Source organism: Anser anser (genome assembly GCF_964211835.1).
Source record: "Anser anser genome assembly, chromosome: 16".
Lineage (NCBI taxonomy): Eukaryota > Metazoa > Chordata > Aves > Anseriformes > Anatidae > Anser > Anser anser.
In genome coordinates, this window is record NC_139737.1 from 14,378,689 (window position 1) to 14,394,837 (window position 16,149).

At 51.5% G+C, this 16,149-nt stretch overlaps 1 protein-coding gene across 8 annotated transcripts in view; it reads right to left on the reverse strand.

Moving 5' to 3' along the window:
- Positions 1–138: 138 nt before the first annotated feature.
- The window catches only part of ZHX3 (zinc fingers and homeoboxes 3), a 50,314-nt gene continuing 34,303 nt past the window's right edge, over positions 139–16,149 (reverse strand). For 6 of the 8 annotated variants that reach the window (XM_083801659.1, XM_083801662.1, XM_083801660.1 and 3 more), the window contains 2 exons: positions 7,164–10,096; positions 139–5,713 (listed from right to left, as the gene is read on the reverse strand). In XM_083801659.1, the coding sequence (XP_083657785.1) occupies positions 5,703–5,713; positions 7,164–9,933 (2,781 nt within the window). In that variant the 5' untranslated portion in view covers positions 9,934–10,096 and the 3' untranslated portion in view covers positions 139–5,702. The other 2 variants (XM_083801665.1, XM_083801666.1) reach the window with 2 other exon arrangements.

The window sequence follows — 16,149 nt, forward strand, 5'->3', positions numbered from 1 at the left end:
CGGGTTCAACACTGTTCACCCAAAGGGATGAGATCAGGCGCAGGGGATGTTCCCCAGGGAGGTTTTGGGAGAAGGATTGATCTGTTTTGTGTCACCTTTACAGCCCAAGCGGGCCTGCAATCACCAGTCGACTCTTGCTCGTATTTTACGCTCTTTATTTAGGAACAACCAAAAATGTCTGGTTTCATTTCAACAAACTGTACAAGCAAGCGCTTCCCCTCGCCCACCCTCACATCCACATATACAAAAGGAAGGGAAACTTGCCGTTCACTTCTCAGAAGTGGCATTGTTGCTACAGGGAGTTTGTGCCCTCAGAATAAGAGCAGGTAAAGTCCATAGCAGGTACAAGCTACCCTAGCCCTAGTAATAGCCACAGCCCACAATCACAGGCAGCTTCACTTTTTTTTTTTTTTTTCCTCCTCTTTAAAACCTTTACCAAAAGTAAAAACTATTTCCTGTCTCACACGGTTGCCAAGGTGACCATCGAAAATTGTGGTCTTAAAAAACACGATAAGAACCCCTGGGAACCCCCCGCGCCGCCCCGGTACAAGACGGTTTCACGCAGCAGAGCCGCTGCTCCGCGCCCCAGCTACACGGCCACCCTTATGAAAGGTCCCGTTGCAGCTACAATTACATTTTTCTTTTGGATAAATCCAAGCAAAAAAAAAAAAAAATTCCAGGTCATTCAGCACCAGCATGATTTCTAAATAATAATAATTAAAAAAAAAAAAAAAAAAAGAGACCCCATTAGGCTGACTTTGTGGTCTGCTGAGAAACAAAGTGATCAACACGCTGTTCCCAAAGTCTCTCTTTTAGTGCAATGTTAGTATGTGCAAGGGGAGTCACAGCCACGTACCCATAACACCACCAGCCAGATGGGGCAGACAGAAAGTGCAATTTTTAGCAAGAAGTTTTCTATGCCATGGATTCCTAGCCTGACCTTCACTAGCACCAGTGAGCAAGAGTCCTCCTAAAACCACCCTCCATCGGTAAAGGGAAAAACTGGCTTTAATAGTGCCATCAAAATATGGCCAAGGGCAGCCAACAGAGCACTCTACTGGAACAGGCAACAAGAAAAAATATAAATAAAAATCACTCCTTCTTAGGTAACAGCGCTCACTTGCTCTGCTTTAAAGTTTTGTGATGCCAATCCAGCATTCCTGGCAGGGAGCACTGCCAGTAAAAGATACAGCAGAAACTACACTTGCAAGAAAAGGTACAGCTTGCAAATCCCCCACCCACCCACTTTTGAGTATTGCCTGATCTTTCCCCCTTGGTTGTGATCAACTGAGAAATTAAAATGGAGGTTACTGCAGTGAGCCGAATCACATCAGGCCACAGATGGGAGTTGAAAAGAGTGGGGCCAAAATTAATCTGGGAAACAGGAGAGAGATGTTTAAAAACCTTTTAAATACTGCCCAGTTGACAAGTGTAGTATCACCTTAACTTGCCAATTTGTGCCTAAGTGCTGAAAATCATCTTTCTCTTCTGGTTCCCAGTGACCCCAGGTTCCAACCATCATCTCATCAGGGCTCCTCTGAACTGTTTCTGCAAGAGGGACAGAAGGGGAGGGAGGAGTGCAAAACTTCTCCCTGTGACCAGAAATTGTTGCTTTGCATTAAAAAAAAAAAATAGCCAAAACCCTAAATGGAAAACCAGCCTAGCAAAAATTATCCAAACAGACACATCGCAGCTCCAGCTTCTGCGCGAGCGCTGCTCTGCCAGGTGAAGGCTCTGCATCAAGCCCTGCGTCTGACTACAGGGTTTCAAATCACAGCTGCCAGCAGCTCCTGATTTTGCTGGTGCCCAAGAGAAGCCCCCGGCAGGGAGGGGACAGCAGACATGTTAAATACCTGCAGCTGGAGCTCTGTGTGCTGACGCTGACCGCCGCATGCCGTGCGCTGAAGCAAGCACTTGTGTCCACTCCTCTTGCCAGGGCTGCGAGCCTGATGTGCAGCAGTGCTCTGCTCTCAGGCAAACAGGAATAATGGCTCTCAGGAAATAGAAGCCTGTAAATCACGGTTTGTTTAGTGTTCTGCTTAAAAAAATAAAATAAAAGTAATGATTTCCAGGATGCTACTTAAGGAACAGAAAAATTAGCTACCCAAATAGAACACAGAGCTATGGCTAGAAATCAAACAGCTTGGCCTGCTGATACGGATGAATAAAGCAACTCTGTTCCTTGCATCGGGAGAACCAGCAGCCCTTTCTGTGAGTGAGCCAGGCACAGCACAAACCAGGGTTTCAGGTTATTAAGCAATTGGATTGTGACCTTAATCTAAGCAGCCTCAGAGACAGAAGTAACAAGATTCACGTGGATTAAAAATGATGCTTACTACTGTGCTTATCAAGCCTGAGCTCGCACACAGCTGATGGAGGTGAAGAACTTAATTCCCTTCCTTACCGAGGCTGGCTACATGACCTCTACCTTACGCTCCTCCTTTCAAGTCAAGATAGTCATCTTTGATTAGATGATGATAAAAATTGACACTAAGTGTACAATTGTGGTGATGCTTCCTCTTACCACCAGAAGAGCTGCTGCTGGGACTGTGGAGCCACCTCTCAATTATTTCTTTCAGTTTCAGATGCAAACATATTATTTGTAATGTCCTGCACCAAAACCTGAGTCTGTTTGGAGATGACACCTGCTTCTCTTCAGCTTCAAAAGAGATGTGATAGGGAAACAGAAGACCACAGAGCTAAAACCCTCAACGCTTCAGCTTATACTTTCATAGAGATTTCAAGTCGACTAAAAATGCAGATAACGAGGAATGTGGGAGTTAGAAAGCAAACGATTACTTTTTGATTTTGATTTTTGTCCCTAAATCTCACCCTCCCCACGCAACGAGCCTTGCCAGCCCGTCTGCTCGGCCTTTGCGTACGAGGGGAGCCTGCATGGAACCACTTTTTAAAATTCCTCTGACCCAAAAGAAAGAAAACTCCTGCTGTGCTTGTATGAATGCATGCAGACAAAGCTCAAAAACCTCAGCAGCTTCCAACCCTCAAGGCTGTTTTTTCTGTGTACACCGGGAAATTCTCCCTCCAGCTCACAAGACTTCTCTTTTCATTTTTTTTTCTGGAAAACTGGCCAGTACAATCCAAGTGCAAAACATTTCAGCTAGTGCATGGAAAAATGGTTCAAAGGGACCAGTTCACACCATCGTCCTTAAGCATTTCTGTCGATGGAGTGGGGACCACTCTTCCAATCAGCCACAGGCCTTTAAAGTGTACACCAAAAATCCCACAGAAAATCACCTTGAATGGGCAAACTACATTTCCAACATATTTATATAGCAAGTAGTTAGTAGAAGTGTACATTTTTAATGTACATCTTAATGCGATAAAGAATCAATGGCATATCTGAACTGTATATATGTGTACTTAAATAAACCTGCATGTACATAGACAATAGAGACTAAATTACCTACCTGTATTTGTTCTCTGAAGGCAACAGTGAACACACACGCACACACTCTCAGGCCACAAGGCTCCCCGGCCCAGCACCCTCGGCTCTAGCACCACCCTGCTTCCCCCATCGCCCGTAGAGCTTGAGGGCACGAAGGATTTCACCCACGAGGGCTGAATCCTCGGGGCGACGGGCCCAGGTGAGGCGGAGGTGGCGCTGCTGCTGGCCCTGCCTCGAACCAAGGCACGGCTGGCAGCAGTGCTGCTAAAGAGAGAAATTTAGGGAGCCCGCTGTCAGCTCGTGGCATTTTGGGGAGGATTCGTCTGGCTGCTAAGGGGGGTTACAGTGCAGGCGTCTGAGCACAGGCACCTACCGGGCAGGCACGTACCGTCGGTGAGAGAAACGCTCCCTGCAGCACTTGTCAGATGGAGCCTCTCCCAACATGTCAGTAAGGCAGCCTCGTAAAGAGGGGACGAAGAAAGAATTGGAAAAGCAAAAGCAATTAAAGGTAGAAATCAGACACCATCTTTGGAAGAGGTTCTGAAAGAGCTTTTTGTTTTTAAAACAGATTTTTTTGTAAAACTCTGGATCCGATCCTTTGGGGCTTGCTACCCACCCTTCTAATAAATATCATTTACCACCAACAATAAAGTCTCCCACATTAAAAAGCTCCCACTAAATAAAAACCTTCTACAGAAAAAGCTTGGCTGAGTTAGCTTGGCAAAAATAAGGAGCTATGACTACTCTCCATAAATACATCAGCGGATAAACACCAAAAACTATTTAAGTTAAAGGACAATGTTGGCTCCAAAACAAGCCAGGAACGAACTGGCCACGAATTAATTCAAACTAGAAATTTAAAGAAAGTTTCTAACCATTCAAAGGCAGTGAAGTTCTGGAATCGCCTTCCAAGAGCAAAAGTGAAGGCAAGACATGGAACCAATTTTGAGCTGGGATTTGATTAGTTTATGACAGGATGGTCTGACACAGCATTTGGCTAGACTCGTAGCTCAAGAGCGCTCTTCTAGACCTTGTTTTCTATTAGAAAGGAATATTAAAAAAAGCCTTAAGTTGCATCATGCAGCAACCACCCGAGACAACGCGGGCACATGAAAAACCTACAGGTTCTGGGAACCAGGAAAGTGACCTGGGAAATTGTTTTGCTGTTTCACACGAGGCCAAAACTACTGTGGATGGACCAAAAAATAAGAATAAAAAAATACCGGAGCAAATACTTGAAGTTATCAGTGCTGCTGCTGGAGGATCAGTTGCGTAGGGCTGACAGAGGGAAACTTCCTGACTGCAGAAGAGCTGCTGCCTCGCAGATCCCTTGGAGACAACAATAACTTGAACCACTCGCAGCAACTCTGCATATTCTCCCTATTTGTTCTCTGAAGAACAGCTTGTTCTCTCCGAACAATGAAAAGGATTCCAGGTCAGGATGGAAAAATTATTATGTGCTAGTTCTCAGTGATTAAAGGGAGACTTGGAGATTTAACAGCCTGCTGCAGTCGGTCTCCAAGAGCGAAAGGAAAAATATTTTGGCCAACAAGGGGCAAATGACACCGAACTGCCTCTCCTGGGTTTTCGGGGTCTTGGACCTGCTACTTACTGGAGAGTAATGCAATGCCAAATCTAACCTCATCCGTGTGGATGAACACCTCACTGAACTCCCACCTGACTTAATGCAAGACTGGCAGCTTTCTTCTCAGGTCCTTTTCCTTTCCTAACGCACACGCTCACACATACACACCTGTGCGCACACACCCTGCAGAACCCTTCCTTGCCAGGGCCCAAGGACCAAAAAAGGCAGAGAGGATAGAGGCAGCCATGCCAGCCTTTAGAGAACAAACACCTTAATGGGCAGATGAAAAAAAAAAATGTATTGTGCCATGATAGTCCATATCTAAGCAACGACCTTGTTTACACAATGTCTGAGATTTCGTTATGCTTGTATAGGCAGCTGTAGGCATCGGTATATGAGTATGAAATCTGAAAGTCTGTCCACTGGAAAGCAAACAAGAGCATCCTATTTCCTGGGTGCGAGCTGAGCTCACGGCCCCCACCTCTGCCAGCTCTCAGCTGTCTCCTAGGCTGGGCCAGAGAGCTCTGCACTGGGTGCCCAGTTTTTGCACGCACTCTCTCTCGTGTGCTGCACTCAAAGGTCTCATTTATGGCAGTGCTTTATCACCGTGTCCTGCTCCTGAGGTTTGTATCAGGCCAGCCCATGGTCTTAAAGACCAAAAAACTTCTTCTCAAGGGTAAGAGCGGATCCTCTGGGGCAGGTGGTTTGAGTTCAGTCTGTTTCTGGAAAAAAAAAACACACAACAACACAGGTGTCAGAGATGCTCCAGCATGCCGCAGGTGCCTGCAATGCAGGCAGAGGTGCTGGGCGGGGAGCAGGGGGTGCACGTGCACCCCGTGATAGCAAAAGCAGAGGCCTGACGGAGGCAGCTGCAGAGCAAAGCCAGCCCCAGGCAGCTCGGTGTTGGGATGGGGCAGGAAAGCTGAAATCCTTGTGGGAGCAGGGCTGGCTCTTAGCCAGCAGCAGGACAGAGGAGGAGCGTAGCCTGCAGAGCTGCACGCCCTGCACGCCCTTGCCAAGCACCTCCGAGCCTTGTGGGGTCACAGAACCTCACTCAGGTGGCAAAAAGCCACGTCTGGAGGGTGCTAGCAAGGACAGCCACCCCCCACCCTTCCCCAAACCTTCTGCTGCACTGCCTTCCCAGCCTACTCCTCTGGCCACAGCTGCTTCCCGGTGATGCACATCCAGATTTCTCAGCTGCAATAAAGGCAAGTCCCATTCAAACCCACACTTCATTTCCTCTGAATTACAGGGGGAAGGGAACCAATGAATTTTTTACAATTTTTTTTAAAAGGCCTGGCAGAGGTGTGTGGGAGGACCCAAAGCCATGCAGCGGGGCTGCAGCAGCCGGTGGGAGGAGGTGATGCTGGTGGGAGGAGGTGATGCTGGCTGGCGAGGGGCTGTGCGGCAGGACAGGGCGAGCGCAGCCCTCGGCCATCCCCATCTGGTGGGAGCTCTGCCAGGGAGGAAACAGCCCCCAGCTGCTTTTCCGAAGAGCCCACAGAGGGCTTGGAAACCACCTCTCCTTTCCTCCACGCACGCCTTTCAAAAGCGAGCCCTGGAGGAGGGGTAGGGCCAGCAGCTGTAAATGCCACTCCGTCTCTCGTCTCTCCGTGTCCCCTCCTTCCTTGTGGTCTCTATCTGCGCTGCCCAAGCCCTGCTAAAATGACAACGCTCACGTCGGAGAGCCGGCAGCAGCTCGCAGTGGGCAGCAGGAGAGGGAAGGGAGGAGACTTTTGTCCCCACAGGCAAGGAAGCGAGAGCACCCACGGGCTAACCGTGCTGCCTGGGGCCAGGGGGAGACATGGGAGAAGCTGGGGGCAGAACTGGGAAACAGCAGCCAGACCCCTTCCTTCCCAAATATTTACAAATAAATATTTTTACAAATAAACCCAAGGGCCACCTTCCCCCAGGGCAGGTGAAGGGATGGGGCACTCCCATTGGTTTTGCTCCTAAAGCCAGGATTTGGCTTCAGAAGGGAGCTTGTGGCACCTTGCCAGACCCCCTTCTCCCCCTTTCCTGAAGGAACCTGGGGGGGTTCCTCACTGCTTACTCGATTTAAACCCCAAATAGCAAGCCCGGACACCAAACCCCCACCTAGAGCACTCAGTGCCTCATGCTCACCCAACCCTGCCCGCGGAGGCCTTGCACGAACTGCCCAGGGGCCCTTACCGAGCTGCGCGGCGGGCGGCTGCACGGGGGCGCCGGGGGGCTCAGCACCACCCTCGGGGCCGCCTGGCTCCCAGGGCTCGCTGTTCTCCGACACCTCCGAGCAGGCGTCGTACGGCCCCTTCTGGCTTCCCGTTTGCTCGCTGGTGCCGGAGAAGGCATCCTCGGAGGCGCCCCTGGTCTCCTCCTCCGCCTTCAGCGCAAACCACACCTTCACCTGCTGGGCGCTGAGCTGGGTGCGCTCGCAGAGGCTCGGCACGTCGTCCTCCTGCAGCGCCTTGTGCTGCTTGTAGTAGTCCTCCAGCACCTCCCTGCCGGCCGGGCTCACCTCCACCAGGCCCGGGGGGAAGATGCCACGCCGGTAGTTCTCATACCACTTCAGCTGCCCGTTCTTGTAGCCGTACCGACTGTCTCCAAACCAGCGAATGACCTCAGCCCGCGGCAAGCCCGTCTGGGACACGATGGCGTCGTACTCCTGGTTCGTCGGCCGCTGCGTCTGCACGAACATTTGCTTAAGCAAGTGCCGCTGCTGGGCAGTTTTTTTGAAGTTCAGTTTGGTTTTCGGAGGGGTGGGCGGCCGGCTGGAGCCGCCGTCCCCCTTCTCGCTCGCGGCGATGCCCGGCGCTTCGCTCTTGCCATTGGACTCTGTCACCCGGAGGTTCTTCAGGTTGATTTTGATGGGGCTTACTTTCCGCTCTGCCGAGTTTGGGTTGTTGGTAGAGGCATCGAGCGAGCCGTTTTCGCTCAAGGCCCTCAGGTCATCTGAGGAGTCTTCTCCTTCCCCGCAGCCGTTTTCAGCCTCCTCTTCCTCCTGCTGAACTGCCTCCTCCGCTTTTTTGTTCTCTTCCGCCACCTTCTTCTTCCTCCTCTCCGAGAACCAGCTATCGATCTCCCTCCGTGTCATCTTCGTCTCGCTCCTCAAGCGATTCACTTCTTCATCTGGAGGAAGAGGATTCTGTGCAAAACTGCTCTCCAGGGCCTTGAGCTGCTCGGGCGCGCGCTCCTTGTACTTGGTGGGCGTGAAGTCGGGCGTCTGGTGCCAGGCCTGCCGCCGCGTCGGGTGATGGGTGACAGGCGTGGCCGCAGCTGTAGACGTCAGCTCCGCTCCCTTGGGCGGCACGTCGAAGGGTATTTCGGGCAGAGAATCGAGAGCACTGTCTCCAGGAAAGATGGCTCTGCCGCCTCGGACGTTCCTGTAATGGTATCTCCTGTCGCTAAACCATTTGCGAATCTCCTTCGTGGACAGCCCGGTTATCTTGGTCAGCCGCTCGACTTCAGCCTGGCCGGGGAACTGATTCCTGCAGAAGCTGCCTTTCAAGGCAGACAGCTGCTCGTGGGACTTCTTGTTCTTGTAGACGTTGGGGTCCAGGAAGGTTTGCGAGGATATGGTGGGGCAGGCAGTGAGCACTGACGGGGCTGCGTTCACCACCTTCACGGCCGAGGCATTGCTGGAGCTCACCGTGCTGTGCTGCGCCGCCGGCTGGGGCTTGGGAACTGTCGTCACCGCCAGGGTGAAGGAGGAGCTGGTGCCTTTCAAGCCGTTGGCCATTATGGGCTGTGTGACCAGCAGCCCCCCCGTGCCCTCCGGCTGCCCCACCACGTGGCCCGGCAAAGTGGCCTGGATGAGATGCGGGACGCTGCCGGGGTTCGCAACCAGCGGTGTGTTCAACACGGTAATGGTGGGCTGCGGCACAGACTGAATGACCGTGTTAAACATCTTCTTCCTGGCGTCTTCTATCTCCTCCGGCGACCAGCTGATGCCCTGCTTCAACCGCTGGGCCGTAAACCAGATCTTCAGCTGCTCTTCTGGGTACTTGGTCACCACGGTCAGGTAGCAGAGCTCAGCTTTTGTGGGGTAGGGGAACTTGTGGAAAGAGTTTTTCAGGAAGCTGTTGGAGTCCATGGCTGCGTTGTATGTGGGAATGCTGCTCAGGGGGATCATCACCTTGGGAAGGGACTTGGATGTAGGTAGCTGCTGGTGCAAGGGTGGTTGCTGCTGCAGTGAAACAAGTTGGGCAACACCCGCTGGCAGAACGGGCACGTTTCCGAGGATGGAGCCGTTCACTACATGAGATGATTTTGTCGAACTCGCGGTGGGCTGGCTGACCGGCACAGGCCCGTTCGTGAAGGAAGGCTCTCCGTCTTTTGTCTCCGACTCTCCGCCCAACTGACCGGACACATTCTCCTTCAGCGTGTGGATTTTTTTGGCCTCGGGTTTGCCTTTCATTATCTTCATGATGGGGGTTTTGGTGATGATAATTTCAGACTGACCATCCACTACTTCCTCGGGGACCTCTCCCGGAAGGTCGTGGCTGCTGGCGGCATCGCAAAGACTTTGCTCCACAGCCGTCCGATTGTCCTGCTTCACCAGCCTCCAGACGAAGCTCGTCTCGCCAGCATGCGACTCCATGTTGTGCTGCGAGAGCCCTTCGTGGCTCTTCGCCAGGAAGTTGCACGCAACGCACACAAACGCGGGGTCTTTGCTGAAGTCCAAGTGCTCAGAGTCCAGGTGCGCAAAGAAATGGTGAACGTCTTGAGATCCGAAGTCGCAATACTTGCAGACAAAAGTATCGCCCTCGGCGATGCCGCGGTGCCCGTTAGACAAGGCTCCACTGTTGCTGGCACCAGCATCGCTGGCTGCCGGCCCTTCTGCGGGAGCATCTTGTTGTGTTCCTTCACGATCGTCTTCTGCAGCCTCCAGCTCAGTCTCCTGAAGCACCAGAGTTTTTACTGGTATCATGCAGGGAGTCGTGGATTTTCTCTTGCTAGCCATCACTACGATTAATCCAGATGAGATTATTTTTTCTTTAATTTAAATTAAATTAAAATTTAAAAAGCGCTATTGCAAGTGCTCTGTGGTGTAGATTCCAGCAAATTCATGATGTCCCAAGGAGTTGTTGTCAAATGTTGACAAATGTTCATATTTACCACTGAACCTGAGGACAAGGAGAGGGAGGAGGGGTTAGTTCCCTTGGCATGAGACAAAGCACAGCTATCCTGCTATTTAACTGTTTCACTCAACAAATCATTCTCAGTGTCTTTTGCTGGAAAAATTCAACTTGACCTTGGATTTACCACATTTTCATACACGCAGTCTGTGAATTACCTGTTTAGAAAGCAAACACACAAAACCAGAAACCAGCTGTGACGTGGCAGCGGGGAGAAGCTGACCACACGACTCCTTCCCCCCCAGCTGCTCCCTGGAGCCCGCTCTCCCCTTCCAGCTCGCAGCCCCAGCTCCCTTCCCCTCCTCCAGCTCGATCCTTTTACCCCCGAACCCACGAAGCAGCCAGTTCCACCCACACCAGCGCTGGACGTCGCAAGGCAGATCTCAGGGCTGTTTTTCCCCCCAAATCTCTTACTTGCAAAAGAATGCCAGGTATTCGCGGTGCCGTGCGTGCACAGCTCCCATCCGCTGCTCGGCTTCACACGCTCCCACGCAACGAGCAGCAAAACCAAGAGCGATTTTCCCAGCTACGCAGTGCAACCGTGCGATGCCTGTTTTACAGCCTGTACCAAACTCCCCTTTGAGGAGGACGCGGGCTGGGACGTCCCCTCGCCATGCCCTGCCAGCCCCGGCACCGGTGCTGCTGCAGGGAGAGCGCTGCCCCGGCTCCCTGCACGCCCGGGTGCCCGCCGGGCTCCCAGCCCCTGCCTGCTTCCCATCAGAAAAACCGGATGAAAATCAACATGCTCCCACAGAACATTGCGATTTCTTCAAAATCGGCACTTTCCAACCATCCTGTCAGAAAGCTGCTTGCCAGCTCGAAGCACCATGCCCGTGCCAAAGGCTTCTGCGTGCAAAGTCCTGGAGCTGCGCTGCAGACGGCAGCGAGGCTGCAGCTGGAGCCGCGTATTTTAGCCATCCTCGCTCAGGAAGCCAGCAAATCATTTCTGAGATTCCCTCCCCACTCCACGCACATTTTCTTATTGTTTTAACAGCATCTGCTGGGTCTTTGGCTGGAACTGCACGAGAAGGTAAGGCCCCCAAAAGAGCTTTAGCCACCGCCGTGCCGCTGGCCTGCTGCGGTTGTGCAATCTGCGCAGCGGATGCTCCATGCCTGAGCTCACGACCCGAGGGCAGTGAAGCTGGCTGCTGTCGCTGGCACCAGGAGGCACTTGCCAAGACGGGTCCTGACGACAGGGAAGGCAGCACGTCTGACCGAGCAGCGTCGCTGCCTTAACCCCCTCACCAACCTTTCTTACAGCAACTCTGTGGTTTTTTTTTTTCTTCTTCTAAACGCTCGGATAAAACTGTATTTTTCCAGATTGCGAGGTCACTCGGAGGCACATGGATGCGCTGATTCGCGTTACAAAGACTCTGTGCCAGATTTTCCTGGGATTTACAATAACAGAGAGGGAGCTTTATAAAAACACTCGTAAAAACTTAAACTATAAAAAAACAACTTACCATCCTACCAGATGACCCCAGAGCCAACTCCTACCAGTTAAAGCAGCTGTGCACCCGGAGCTCTCATGTCAGGTATGCCGAGCTGACCCCATGCACAGAGAAATGCAGACCAGGAAAATGACTTTGTGGTGCTTATGCAAGAGCAACTCTGCCTTATTTTTGTTGGTAGCTTTTAGACCAGAGGAATGAAAGATCCTAAAGCAAAAATCAGACTGAGGAAGTATGATCTGACCTCTGTAACTTCATTTGAAATTTTTTAAAATGCTGTTCTGGAAAAAATTATGTCAGCTTGCAAATAGGAGAGCCCGGCTGGGCAATTCTGGGCTCAGCAACTCTCCGGCACAATTTAAAAGACTGATGGGAAAACGTAACTTCCCGTTAATGTGGGCTGATCTGAGATTACAAAACAGCCCTGTAAATAGCGTTAGTCATCACTGAACTTGGCGTCAGAAAAGACTGTTTGCTATGCTAAAGCTTCATGAAAAGCTAGAAATTATAACTTGAAAAAATCTATAAATAAAAAAGCATTAAAGCTGTGACCTGGATTTAGACGGCGCGAATTTCATGCGCTCAATACCTGTTTTATGCTGCTCTTATCCCACCTTCTCGTGGTTAGTCTTTCCCTCTGCAGAGGGCCAGAAAGTTATTCATGAGCATTAGCAAGCAGAATACTTGGATGACTATGAATGGGCTTTGCTATTCAGCAGGGAACAGCATCAATTTGACACCAATCCCAAGATCCTCATTTTTGATGCTAAGTTAAATATTACACAATCTAGCAGGGTATGATGACCTTTCCAAGTCGAGTCAATTAGGAAAAAAACAATGAGAACGGCCTGAAGGCTACAAAATATAGCTTTAAAGGCTGAAAGGAGTTTGGCGTCACGGAGGCAGCAGTAAAAGTGAATTCTGTTGCTGCACGGAGATCTGCAGAGCTGCCTTCCCCTCCTTTACTGCACCAGGTTTGCACCGATGCTGGCTTAATCTCATCCTGCAGCTCTCACGCAGGCCAGGGAGAAGCTGCTGGGCACTTAGCAAAGTCTTTGGTTTCCAGCAAACGGCCAGTGGAGATCTAGTTCCAGCATCGCTGTTACTGGAGACAGCTCACGTCTCAGATGGATCTTACATTGTCGCTATAGATTCACCACAAAAAGACTGTTTTTATCTGTCGACGGGGAGAATTTGATACAGGGCAATCGAGATGCACAAAGCCCCCCATTGTGCCCTTTTAGCCGAGTGCCTCTTCAGAGCATGCAGTCAGAATTATTTGGGGTAAATGTGAACGGTCGGACCCACCTACAGAGAACCTAAAAGCTCTGCGTTTCATTTACCCGCGCATTTGCATCAAGCTCAGTGCTCTCTCCAACTAGTTCCGTTAAAAATGCAATCAAAGCAGCACCAGCCAACACAGCTCTCCTGCTGGGGATCCAATATTAATGCCACCTGAGAACACAGATTGCAAATTTAGCTGGAAGTGAATCACAGTGCCAATTTACTAGGAAAAAAATTAATCAAGTGTACTGTTTGTCCGTTTCATTTCCACGGAACAGTTGCATAACCACATGTTAAGAGCATGTTTTATTCACTGCTCACCTTCTGGAATGTACTAATGCTTTAATACACCGCTAATATATAACAGAACGTACAATTCACTGATCTCTGTCATTGAAACAAGCAAGGATGTTTAACGGATAGGTTAAATTAATGGCAGAAAAATTATTCAATTAACAACCAGCCTTACGGCGGGACTCAGTATACCACCACTGCGAATGCCTCCGACCAATTTGCACAGCCACGTGTGAAGGACTCGATTTACTACGTGTTACTTTATGATCAACTGGAAGAAAGATGAGCTGCATGGAACAGCTACCCTGCTGACAGGAAGAAAAAGGGATCGTGCCTCAACTGATGGTCCCTATTTAATCGACACCTGCTAATTTAATAGAGGGGTAGCACAGCGAGCAGCAGCCACCGCTCAAATGACCTGCGTACTTAAACCTGCTGCTGGAAATTCGAAGGAAAAATGACTTCAGGCAGAGTGCAATGGATTTGGCACCCGAGATGCTCGCAGGGAACTAACGAATGGGCTGCAGGCATGGCCACCTTCTCAATGAAGCATCGGGAGGGGACTGGGGGCAGATGCAACCTCTGAGGTGGGACCCACGCACGTGGTCCTGCGACGTGGGGGACCCCTGGCACCTTTGCACCAGGCAGGCACAAAGCCAGACAAGTGGCTCAGGTTGGTTTGCGGTTCCACGAGACGTGCCGGGCGGCGATATAAACACCCCTAGCGACTGGGAAAGAAGGAACAGAGGAGGAAGACGGAAAATGTTAAACTCAGGATCGCTGTCTGTGAACACGGCATGGCATTTCTGACCAGCCCTGAACCCCAAACGCTGCTTGAAGCGTTCCCCCATAAGGCATCCGAGCCAGTTCCTGTCCCGACGGCAGGCCCAGGTACACGCCACCAGCTCACCCCAGAGCTGCTCTGGGTCTGACGAGGAAAACAATGCCGAGAGACTGGTCAAAGTGAGCTTAACAACTTCAGAAAATTTACTTCTGCAGAAACTAACAAAGGGAGGTTTCGAAATCGGCACTGCTGAGTATGAACTTTCAGCTTTTTCCAGCTTGGCTGGATACAACTGGTTTGGTTTTAAATGTTTCAGTGAATTAATGAGTTAGGTTGTTAATGCAAAACATTCGTTCTGCGCAGCGCCAAGGTCCCCAGTTAGAAGATTAATTTTGTGACCTTTTGCAAACCTCGCCTAGAAACAGCAACAAGGAAACCCACCACGTGGCATCAAAAGACATCCAGCACATGGCCCCGCAGCAGCTGTGGTCCCCCCATCCCACACGGGGACAGCAGCTCTGCCCCCAGCCCAGCAAACGCCAGCGATGCTCCCAGCAGGGACGTGCTCCCCACCGACGTCCCGGGTGACAAAATCCTGCCGTGGGGACTCCGGTGCTGGACGCAGCTCTGCCGAAGCATAAAGTGCTCGGTTAAAGGGGGAAAAAAAAAGATCAACACCAAAATAGAAGTAAAATAACAGTTTTCTCAACACTTTCTGTGCCTGCTAGGCAGGCAGACGCACTCCCCAGGTCAGGGACAAAGTTGATGTTTCTGTCTCATAGGGAGCCAAGCACAATATTGGCACTTCAAATAAAAGCGGCTTGTTTTTCAGCTCAAACTCTGCGGGCCCTGGTTGATATCATAACATGGAAAAAAAAATTAAAGAAGGAAAAAAAGTTGCCATTTGAGTGTTTTCTTCCCTTCCCTTTATGCCCTACCTGTAGCAAGGCCCGGAAGACGCAATCCTTCCCTTGGGAAGTCATCTGTGGACTCCCCACCTTTCCACCAGCAAGCAGCAAGCAGAGGACGGCAGGTAGAAAAATTTGGAGGTCAGCAACCCAGAGCCGGTGCTGTCGGCAGCGACCAGACCCCGGGGGGTGAGCTGCCTTCCCCCTCCCACCACGCAGCATCCCAGAGGGAGATCCCGGCGCGTTTCGGAGCGGGTGACCCCGCAGCACAGCACAGCACAGCACCGGGTGCCAGAGCTGGGACTGGGTGCATTTACCTGGGCGCTTGGGAGGGCAAGGGAACACCAGGTCTGTGCGGCAGCGAGGGCACAGTCCCTCTGCTGCCACCGGCCACGGCAGTCCCAGGACTCTTTTTCTCGGGTTAGTCATTAACATTTGTTTTGCATTTCGAGTCCCTTCATGAGAAATTATGTAGGAGTTCATCAGCTATATTAATTATCCAGCTTATTGCCAAAACATGCCCTGCTTGGGCTGGCGGGAGAGGGGAAGGCTGGAGCCTCCTGCAGTTCCCAGCTGAGAGGAGAAGAGGTGAAGGTCTGTCCCACGACAGCTCTAACCAGGGCTTCCTCTCCACAGCCCTGGAGCCACGGGCTTTGAGTACAACAAGAGCACAACAAAGTATGGGGCGAGGGCATGCAGCAGCAGCACCACCCAGACAAACCCCGTTCATCCGTCCTGGGGACGTGCTACGTGGATGGACACGTGGCAGTGACTGGCAAAGACCTCTCTAAGTACTCCTGCGTTCAGCACGGACAGACACAGAGAGAAGAGCCCACCTCTCCAGAGCACACCTCACCTCCTGGGCGTGGACAGGATGTCCCTTTTAGCTGTGCCAGTGTGGCTCTGTATCAGAGAAGGAAAGGCAGGATTGGGCAGGTTGCGAGGCAGCACGGAGCCCGCGGAGCTCCTCCGGTCCCGGTCTGTGGCTGTGCATCCCTGGGACTGCAAGGCCTGCAGCTGGAAGGGTGCTCACGGCATAGATCTTCTCCAGCAGCCTAAAAGCACCAGCACCAGAGCATCACCCAGGTGAGCAGCGCGCATCTCCACACCGTGCCATCGCCTACGGTGCGCGCCTATAGGTACCGCCTGCCTGGGAGCAGTAAGCCCACCACTTCTCTGCCACCCAGAGCCCACACCGAGACCACCACGCACCTCATTCTGCAGGGGTTTAACCCTGCAAAGGACTGCCAGATCCCGTGAGGGAACACTTAGTGAGACTCTCCCCTTGGGCACAGATCGCTGCTGCGCTGCAGGCACTCC